The following is a 10,655-nucleotide window of genomic DNA, read 5'->3' on the forward strand; positions in this document are numbered from 1 at the left end:
CATCCTACTGCTGTAGTCTAACAGGACCATCCTACTGCTGTAGTCTAACAGGACCATCCTACTGCTGTAATCTAACAGGACCATCCTACTGCTGTAGTCTAACAGGACCATCCTGTAGTCTAACAGGACCATCCTACTGCTGTAGTCTAACAGGACCATCCTGTAGTCTAACAGGACCATCCTACTGCTGTAGTCTAACAGGACCATCCTACTGCTGTAGTCTAACAGGACCATCCTACTGCTGTAGTCTAACAGGACCATCCTGTAGTCTAACAGGACCATCCTGTAGTCTAACAGGACCATCCTACTGCTGTAGTCTAACAGGACCATCCTACTGCTGTAGTCTAACAGGACCATCCTACTGCTGTAGTCTAACAGGACCATCCTGTAGTCTAACAGGACCATCCTACTGCTGTAGTCTAACAGGACCATCCTGTAGTCTAACAGGACCATCCTACTGCTGTAGTCTAACAGGACCATCCTACTGCTGTAGTCTAACAGGACCATGCTACTGCTGTAGTCTAACAGGACCATCCTGTAGTCTAACAGGACCATCCTGTAGTCTAACAGGACCATCCTACTGCTGTAGTCTAACAGGACCATCCTACTGCTGTAGTCTAACAGGACCATCCTACTGCTGTAGTCTAACAGGACCATCCTACTGCTGTAGTCTAACAGGACCATCCTACTGCTGTAGTCTAACAGGACCATCCTACTGCTGTAGTCTAACAGGACCATCCTACTGCTGTAGTCTAACAGGACCATCCTACTGCTGTAGTCTAACAGGACCATCCTACTGCTGTAGTCTAACAGGACCATCCTACTGCTGTAGTCTAACAGGACCATCCTGTAGTCTAACAGGACCATCCTACTGCTGTAGTCTAACAGGACCATCCTGTAGTCTAACAGGACCATCCTACTGCTGTAGTCTAACAGGACCATCCTACTGCTGTAGTCTAACAGGACCATCCTACTGCTGTAGTCTAACAGGACCATCCTGTAGTCTAACAGGACCATCCTACTGCTGTAGTCTAACAGGACCATCCTGTAGTCTAACAGGACCATCCTACTGCTGTAGTCTAACAGGACCATTCTACTGCTGTAGTCTAACAGGACCATCCTGTAGTCTAACAGGACCATCCTACTGCTGTAGTCTAACAGGACCATCCTACTGCTGTAGTCTAACAGGACCATGCTACTGCTGTAGTCTAACAGGACCATGCTACTGCTGTAGTCTAACAGGACCATCCTACTGCTGTAGTCTAACAGGACCATCCTGTAGTCTAACAGGACCATCCTACTGCTGTAGTCTAACAGGACCATCCTACTGCTGTAGTCTAACAGGACCATCCTACTGCTGCAGTCTAACAGGACCATCCTACTGCTGTAGTCTAACAGGACCATGCTACTGCTGTAGTCTAACAGGACCATGCTACTGCTGTAGTCTAACAGGACCATCCTACTGCTGTAGTCTAACAGGACCATCCTACTGCTGTAGTCTAACAGGACCATCCTACTGCTGTAGTCTAACAGGACCATCCTACTGCTGTAATCTAACAGGACCATCCTGTAGTCTAACAGGACCATCCTACTGCTGTAGTCTAACAGGACCATCCTACTGCTGTAGTCTAACAGGACCATCCTACTGCTGTAGTCTAACAGGACCATCCTGAGGCACCATACCTAATTTAGGCAAAACCCACCCTCACATTTTCTCTCTCTTGCCTTCTCCCTCTCTCTTTCCCCCTCGCTCTCAAAATCTGGAGAGGATGTGGGAGCTCAGGATGATTATGTTGACTAATTACTGCCTATATTACAGGTCCCTGAAGCAAAAGGGCTATTCACTTGATTGACTGGAAATTTCCAGAAGGTCTCTATATTAAATTATTCAGGTCAGACCGGATGCTGAGGATAATAAGCATTTAAAGTATTCACTTTGAAATTGGCAATATTTGTCTCATACTGTACATGGAGGGCATAATGACTTTAATGAAGACATCATGTGGAGTGTCTCTGGAATGCTGTATGTGTGTGTTTTATTTGTTTATTTATTTATTTCACCTTTATTTAACCAGGTAAACCAGTTGAGAACAAGTTCTCATTTACAACTGCGTGTGTGATATTTCAAAGACAAGTGCATCTATCATAACTAAATCTCTACCATTATGAATTTGAAAAATCAAGTGACAAGAGGGAAAATGCTGCCATTATTTCACCACACATAGGCTAATCACATTGACCTAAAAACACACCAAGATAATATACTGTAAATCTTACGTCTGATTGAATGAGTTGCAACCTCGGTCACGGACCGTAGCTTGCCCTAGCGACGTGCTTTCCACCGTTCGGACGTCACCAGCGTACGGACGCACAGCTTTTTTTCTTCCTTCAGGAGAGCAGGAAACGATAGACAACAAGAAGCGAATCCTGAGCGGAGCGGGAGAGGGACAGCTCCTGTCGAGCTGGATGACCAAAGAACACTGGATTAAAAGCTTGCATTCGGACGGAAACCTGTTTTATTTGATACTTTGGTAACCCATGGACAAATTGGCCGTGGATACATATTTATCAAGTGTGTTTCGAGACCAATCCAAGGAGTTTAAAGTTTCCGCGATCTCCTCTCTTGGATTGCACTGTCTTCTTTGCCAGGCTGTGATGTGGTGACGCGGCTCATCGACGGGAAGCTAAGCTAACGTTAGCTGGCAAAAAAAATACACCAGAGAAAATGTGCTTTGGATATTAGATTTTTCTTTTGACTTCATCTTAATTTTTGAATTTCACTGTTGGAGTTGGATTATGAACACTTAATATGCGTTGTCTGGTATTTTCTTGGACAGTAACATTTCACTTTTTAGTTGCAGTCTAATGAGCTATCATAACCGGCTACCTAGCTAGCTCTGGCCATTAGATTGCTAACGTTAGCTAGCTATCTAGCTACATCTGTTTCCACTTTTGTTCGTTGTAAATAGTGTTTCCTAGCTGGCTAACTACACTTTTTTTTTCTTGAACAAAGTATACAAAGGTTAGAATGAGTTAATAACTGCATGTATATTATATGTGCAAATACTAATAATCAGTTTGACCCACTTTTATCTTGTGTAATGCAGAAGTAACTACCGTTAGTTAACTAGCTAGCTAGGTTTGGAGTATTGCCCTCTGATGTGAGTCTGGCAGTGCGGCCTTTGGAATTCCTTTCTTGTTCGCGGTCGGGGACCTTTCAGCCTGGATGGTTTTCACCATGTCGATGGATTTAATGTTTTGACTGGCTTGGATTATTCATAAAATTGTACCGTTGCGTTAGTTGGACGAACTGGCCTGAAATTAAGTTGAAGAAAACTCGGCAACATAAAAAGAAAAGTGGACATCACAAAGGAATTTCGCCTACTTTGCGAAGGTAGCTAACCATTGATTTATTTGCAACAATGTATAACCTTTTTATTGTGCCAGCTTTACTAACTTTCTACCAGGCATATGTCATATGTTAAGGCCATTTGGTTCACAGCTCTGTAAATGAGTGCATTTGGCAGTGACTTACTAAAAGTAAGTTCCTCGTAGTCCTTTTCGATAACTGTCAATTGATTGATCTAGTTAGCTAGGTGCCCGTACTCCTATTGTATGCCATTAGCCTTCAGCCTTGAGTTTGAAAGAGTTCGGTAGTTAGGTCTGCTCTACACTGGCCCTACAGCACCAACACACGCTCCTTGGCAGCTAGTTTGTTTATCAAAAACAGTCACATTCCAGACAGAAGGTATTAGCGTTACGCCTTCCCCGTGACCTTGGTGTAATGGTTTACACATTTCTGTTACCAGACTTTGACCCTATTGTCTCTCTCTTTGGACTTCAGCCTACATGTAGCAGCGGTCTATGTTAGCAGCCCATCCAGTACGAATTCTGTGTACGCTTTGTTCAATGGATGCGTATAGGGACTTCAGCCTACTGTAACGTTACTTGGTGATGTAGGTCTACTTCCCCTCACTGGGTTGAGATATCTACAACTGAACTGCCATACTTTGAAGCCTACTGACATAATGGACACAGAGAAGGTGCAGTTGTTGTTGTTGTTATGTTGAGGTAGCTACACCACAGAGTGTGGCTACCATCTGTCAATCTGTCTCCTGCACTTCAGCAGGGCCCCTCCCCCTTATAAACTCCATTGTGGTGATTTGTTGGTTTGACCTCCTTATGCAGCGCTGCTGTCCATTTGCCTAGGCGAAATTAGGTTACATTTGGCAGCAGCCAATATTAATATTTATCTCCTAGATATGTGTGGGATTTGGATGGTTTTGGCTCAATGGCGGGCCTGCATTGTAAACCAAGCTCCTAAAGACATTGAAGGTACAGTGCCACTGCGCAGGTCCCTGAACTGAACACAATGGCTTCTGAAAGCAAGTGCCTTGGAGTTGAAGACTGTGGAAGCAGAAAGGAAAACCCTAGCCCTCCCCGGCCACCCAGTTAAAAATGCAGTTTGTTCCAATTCATTAGCTGCAGTTCCTTTTTAGTAAAAAAAAAAAAATGTAACTCACATGATTCTGGGCTTGCCCATCTGGAGGCCCGTTTACGGAGCCTAATCGCCAGTGTTGAGCCCCCTGTTGTGGAGCCAGTGGAGGAAGTCAGGCCTGCATCCCCAGCATATTATGCCTGCCCTTTACAATGGAAAACCATATTCCCTAGGTCTAGAACATTCCACATGCTAGTGTGTACTGTACACAGACACACACGCATATATCCAGAGTGATTGTGTGTGTAGACTAGGCCTACATGTGTTTGTGTACATTGGTCTTCTTAGTGTCTGGTCAATGGAAGGGCACTCAGTGGTCTGGCTTCATCATCTGATACGCCACAGGCTTTGGTGCAAACCTCAAGCACAAATCTCGAGTTAGGAATTGGCCCTTGGAAAGCATGAAGGACCCCCTCCTTATGACATGTTCTAGCAGCGTATACTGACTCTCTGCGGACCAGGGCCATGATGAAGAAGCCATTACTCAGTATACTGACTCTCTGCCGACCAGGGCCATGATGAAGAAGCCATTACTCAGTATACTGACTCTCTGCGGACCAGGGCCATGATGAAGAAGCCATTACTCAGTATACTGACTCTCTGCGGACCAGGGCCATGATGAAGAAGCCATTAGACTCCTGAGTGGCGCAGTGGTCTAAGGCACTGCATCGCAGTGCTAACTGTGCCACTAGATCCTGGTTCGAATCCAGGCTCTGTCGCAGCCGGCCGCGACCGGGAGACTCATGGGCGGCGCACAATTGGCCCAGCGTCGTCCAGGGTAGGGGAGGGAATGGCCGGCAGGGATGTAGCTCAGTTGATAGAGCATGGCGTTTGCAACGCCAGGGTTGTGGGTTCGATTCCCACGGGGGGCCAGTATAAAAATAAAAAAAATATTCACCAACTGTAAGTCGCTCTGGATAAGAGCGTCTGCTAAATGACTAAAATGTAAATGTATTTCTCAGTATACTGACTCTCTGCCGACCAGGGCCATGATGAAGAAGCCATTACTCAGTATACTGACTCTCTGTGGACCAGGGCCATGATGATATACAGTGGGGGAAAAAAGTATTTAGTCAGCCACCAATTGTGCAAGTTCTCCCACTTAAAAAGATGAGAGAGGCCTGTAATTCTCATCATAGGTACACGTCAACTATGACAGACAAAATGAGGAAAAAAAATCCAGAAAATCACATTGTAGGATTTTTAATGAATTTATTTGCAGATTATGGTGGAAAATAAGTGTTTGGTCAATAACAAAAGTTTCTCAATACTTTGTTATATACCCTTTGTTGGCAATGACACAGGTCAAACGTTTTCTGTAAGTCTTCACAAGGTTTTCACACACTGTTGCTGGTATTTTGGCCCATTCCTCCATGCAAATCTCCTCTAGAGCAGTGATGTTTTGGGGCTGTCGCTGGGCAACACGGACTTTCAACTCCCTCCAAAGATTTTCTATGGGGTTGAGATCTGTAGACTGGCTAGGCCACTCCAGGACCTTGAAATGCTTCTTACGAAGCCACTCCTTCGTTGCCCGGGCGGTGTGTTTGGGATCATTGTCATGCTGAAAGACCTAGCCACGTTTCATCTTCAATGCTCTTGCTGATGGAAGGAGGTTTTCACTCAAAATCTCACGATACATGACCCCATTAATTCTTTCCTTTACACGGATCAGTAGTCCTGGTCCCTTTGCAGAAAAACAGCCCCAAAGCATGATGTTTCCACCCCCATGCTTCACAGTAGGTATGGTGTTCTTTGGATGCAACACAGCATTCTTTGTCCTCCAAACACGACGAGTTGAGTTTTTACCAAAAGGTTCTATTTTGGTGTCATATGGTCAGATTAAATTCTCCCAATCCTCTTCTGGATCATCCAAATGCACTCTAGCAAACTTCAGACGGGCCTGGACATGTACTGGCTTAAGCAGGGGGACACTTCTGGCACTGCAGGATTTGAGTCCCTGGCGGCGTAGTGTGTTACTGATGGTAGGCTTTGTTACTTTGGTCCCAGCTCTCTGCAGGTCATTCACTAGGTCCCCCCGTGTGGTTCTGGGATTTTTGCTCACCGTTCTTGTGATCATTTTGACCCCACGGGGTGAGATCTTGCGTGGAGCCCCAGATCGAGGGAGATTATCAGTGGTCTTGTATGTCTTCCATTTCCTAATAATTGCTCCCACAGTTGATTTCTTCAAACCAAGCTGCTTACCTATTGCAGATTCAGTCTTCCCAGCCTGGTGCAGGTCTACAATTTTGTTTCTGGTGTCCTTTGACAGCTCTTTGGTCTTGGCCATAGTGGAGTTTGGAGTGTGACTGTTTGAGGTTGTGGACAGGTGTCTTTTATACTGATAACAAGTTCAAACAGGTGCCATTAATACAGGTAATGAGTGGAGGACAGAGGAGCCTCTTAAAGAATAAGTTACAGGTCTGTGAGAGCCAGAAATCTTGCTTGTTTGTAGGTGACCAAATACTTATTTTCCACCATAATTTGCAAATAAATTCATTAAAAATCCTACAATGTGATTTTCTGGAGAAAAAAATTCTCAATTTGTCTGTCATAGTTGACGTGTACCTATGATGAAAATTACAGGCCTCTCTCATCTTTTTAAGTGGGACAACTTGCACAATTGGTGGCTGACTAAATACTTTTTTTCCCCACTGTATATATATTTCTTAATTCCATTATTTTACTTTTAGATTTGTGAATTGTTAGATATTACTCTATTGTTGGAGCAAGGAACACAAGCATTTTGCTACACCCGCAATAACATCTGCTAAATGGGATGTAGCTCAGTTGGTAGAGCATGGCGTTTGCAACACCAGGGTTGTGGGTTCGATTCCCACGGGGGGCCAGTATAAAATAATGTATGCACTCACTAACTGTAAGTCGCTCTGGATAAGAGCGTCTGCTAAATGACTAAAATGTAAATGTAAATATGTGTATGTGATCAATACATTTTGATTTGATGAAGAAGCCATTTCTCAGTATACTGACTCTGTGGACCAGGGCCGTGATGAAGAAGCCATTTCTCAGTCTACTGACTCTGTGGACCAGGGCCATGATGAAGAAGCCATTTCTCAGTCGTTAGAACATGGCACTTGCAACGCCAGGATAGTGGGTTCGAATCCCGCTAGGGCCACCCATATGTAAAATGTGTGCAGCATGACTGTAAGTTGCTTTGGATAATGGCGTCTGCTAAATGGCGTGAATTATAATAATTATAATTAGATGTATTGTTATATCAATGGAATTGTGCTTAACAAACAGATGGCAGAAAAGGGTGCTTTGACTGAGTTCTCCTCTTGCTTGTTTAATACAGTGGTTTACAGCGGGCTTACAAGGTAGTTTAATTACTAAATCAGCACATTGCAGTATCCAATTAGTGCAATATTAGGCCTGATTGTGTGAGGAGGTTCTTCTCATGTGTAGGCCTTCCCTGCTGTGTTCTGTTTTCTCACTGCAAATGAATGTTCTCTCCACGCGTGCCTGCCTGTACCCTTCAGACAGCCGCTTAGCTCAAGGTGCTGATGTGTTGAGTGCAGATGGGGAGATGGCGAGAGTGCCGTCGGCACGTTGCATCTGATCTTTATCTTGTTGGCTAGGCCAGGGGGCGTGTTTCTGTTGATGGGCTGTGTAATTGTGTATTTGTAGTCTGCTAGAGACAAACTCCGTAGAAACTCTGCAAACGCTCTCACACAGAACACCAGAGACGGCACCACACAGAAATGTCAGTACCTGTCAGAATTTGGAACTTAACGCAAGTGTGGGGTCCAGTGCCTTGCGGCCCATCATGGCGGTGCTGGCAGGTTGTTGTGTCCAGCCCTCCCCGACTGTTTTTATATAGTCTTGGTTGTGGATGAACTTGATTACCTCAGAGTCAAGCATGCATGAAGAAAATACAATTGCGTATGTTCATGATTACCTTGCTGTTTCATGTTTAGTGTCCATAAAGTTTTTTCCATGGAGAGCGCCACTTAGTAAAGTTGTAATTAATCCTAATGTGTGATGTCATTCAACTCTGATGTAAGGATCAAGACACTATTGAGCCCTGAGGCGTTGTCCTTGTATGTGTTGGCGACTTCCTTCTCTGACATATTTTCTCTCCTTCTCTCTTCCTTTCCCTCTCCTCTTCCTCCTCCTCTCCTAGATGATGTGCGAGGTGATGCCCACCATCAGCGAGTCGGAGGGGCCTTCGGCCGGCCGGCGGGGGTCTGGCTCGCCTCTGCATTCAGACTCGGAGGGACACTTTGAGTCTCTGATGGTGTCCATGCTGGAGGAGCGCGACCGGCTGCTGGACACGCTGAGGGAGACCCAGGAGAACCTAGGCCTGACCCAGGGCAAGCTGCACGAGGTCAGCCACGAGAGGGACTCGCTGCAGAGGCAGCTTAACACCGCCCTGCCCCAGGTAAGAGACCTGAAGCTGGTGCTACTGATGATAGTGAGGCTGCTGATGCTACTGATGATAGTGACGCTGCTGAAGCTGGCGGTCATGTACAGGATACACGGATTAGGTTTACACTGTTCTGTCTTGCCGAAGACTGAACCTCCACTCTCTCAACCAGTGTTTTTTATTTGTTATTTTTGAAATATGGTGAAATCACATGATTTTAAGGCCTGATATACCATTTAAATCATCTAGACTACTGTGGTAAAAAGATAACTATTCTATCTTGCTTCAATGCTCTTCCCCACAGGCGGAGAGTGAAGCTACTGTATAAGCCCACAGTAGCTGCGTTTTGGAGGGTGTGTGGGTTTAGCTATGGGATGAAAGGCCTTTTCCCTCAGCAGATGGCCTTAGTGATTGAGACTCCGCAGGGACCCTGTAGTCACTCAACCAGCCAGTGTAAAACGCTTGAGTTTTAACCTTCTGTTGTCATCCTGGATGCCCTCCAAGGTTACACAAAGCCCTTGTCCGTCCGTCAGATTAGCGGCCGTTACTGTGCCACGCAGTGCTAGAATATGTGTGACGGGATTCATCCTCCTCTTCCCGCTGTAACGGCCGCTGATGACCTCACGGATTACACATGCACACTGCTAGGCCTGTCTGGCTGGCCCAATAAAACGAGTGCTGAAGATGGGTTTCTGAGTATGAACCAATGAGACCCATGTAGGGCATTGTATTCCTAATGGAAGTAGTCCTACAGATCACCAATCACCAAGATTTCTTCCATGGAGGAAAACACAACCGTGGTGTGGTTTTGAAATTATGCCCTAAAGCAGTTCTAAAGTGTTTCATATCAATTGCGTATCTGAACTGGTTGGGTCATGAACAGGAACCACCACAACCAGAGAAGAATTCAGTTTGTGTGCTGTATAGCTCTGGTAAATTCTAGAACGTCTGTGGTTTGGCTGCTGAGTACATTTGTCAAATGAAATTCCTTCCCTGAAGTGATCTTGGAATGGAAATGGGAGGATTCTCTGAAGCTGGAGACACTTATCTCCCTCACTAACTTTAAGCATCAGTTGTCAGAGCAGCTTACCGATCACTGCACCTGTACACAGCCCATCTGAAATTAGCCCACCCAACTACCTCATCCCCATATTGTTATTTATTTTGCTCATTTGTACCCCAGTATCTCTATTTGCACATCATCTCTTGCACATCTATCATTCCAGTGTTAATACTAATTGTAATTATTTTGCACTATAGCCTATTTATTGCCTTACCTCCATAACTTGCTACATTTGCACACACTGTATATATATTTTCTGTTGTATTTTTGACTTTATGTTTTGTTTTACCCCATATGTAACTCTGTTGTTGTTTTTATCGCACTGCTTTACTTTATCTTGGCCAGGTCGCAGTTGTAAATGAGAACTTGTTCTCAACTGGCTTACCTGGTTAAATAAACACACACACACACTTTCTCTCCATTGAGCCTTGTACTCGTCTGGTCGGTCCGTCCGGCTGTCTCTGTGTGTATATGATGGAGGCTCAGGTTTCAGGCCCTCTCGCAGGGCCCATCCTCATGGTTTTATGTTTTGAACCAGGCCCTGAGGGGATTGGGTGTCCTCTGTTAATAATGCATAAGGACCTGGAGTTCAATTAAACAAGCGGTTCTGGGCTCACCAGACGATGGGCGATGCTAATCCAGAAGATATCAGATACTTAACAGCTGGAGTTTAATTGAAGTAAGCCTAACACACTAATGATTATGGAGGA

At 45.0% G+C, this 10,655-nt stretch overlaps 1 protein-coding gene across 1 annotated transcript; it reads left to right on the forward strand.

Moving 5' to 3' along the window:
* Positions 1-2,427: 2,427 nt before the first annotated feature.
* LOC311119713 (liprin-alpha-1-like) lies at positions 2,428-9,355 on the forward strand (the record flags this gene model as incomplete). Its single annotated transcript, XM_084194376.1, has 3 exons — positions 2,428-3,394; positions 8,640-8,983; positions 9,187-9,355. The coding sequence occupies exons 2-3, from the start codon at positions 8,640-8,642 to the stop codon at positions 9,353-9,355; spliced, it is 513 nt and encodes a 170-aa protein (XP_084050502.1). The 5' UTR covers positions 2,428-3,394.
* Positions 9,356-10,655: the final 1,300 nt, after the last annotated feature.

This window comes from Coregonus lavaretus (assembly GCF_964263955.1).
Source record: "Coregonus lavaretus genome assembly, contig: HAP1_SCAFFOLD_290, whole genome shotgun sequence".
NCBI classification, from domain to species: Eukaryota; Metazoa; Chordata; class Actinopteri; order Salmoniformes; family Salmonidae; genus Coregonus; species Coregonus lavaretus.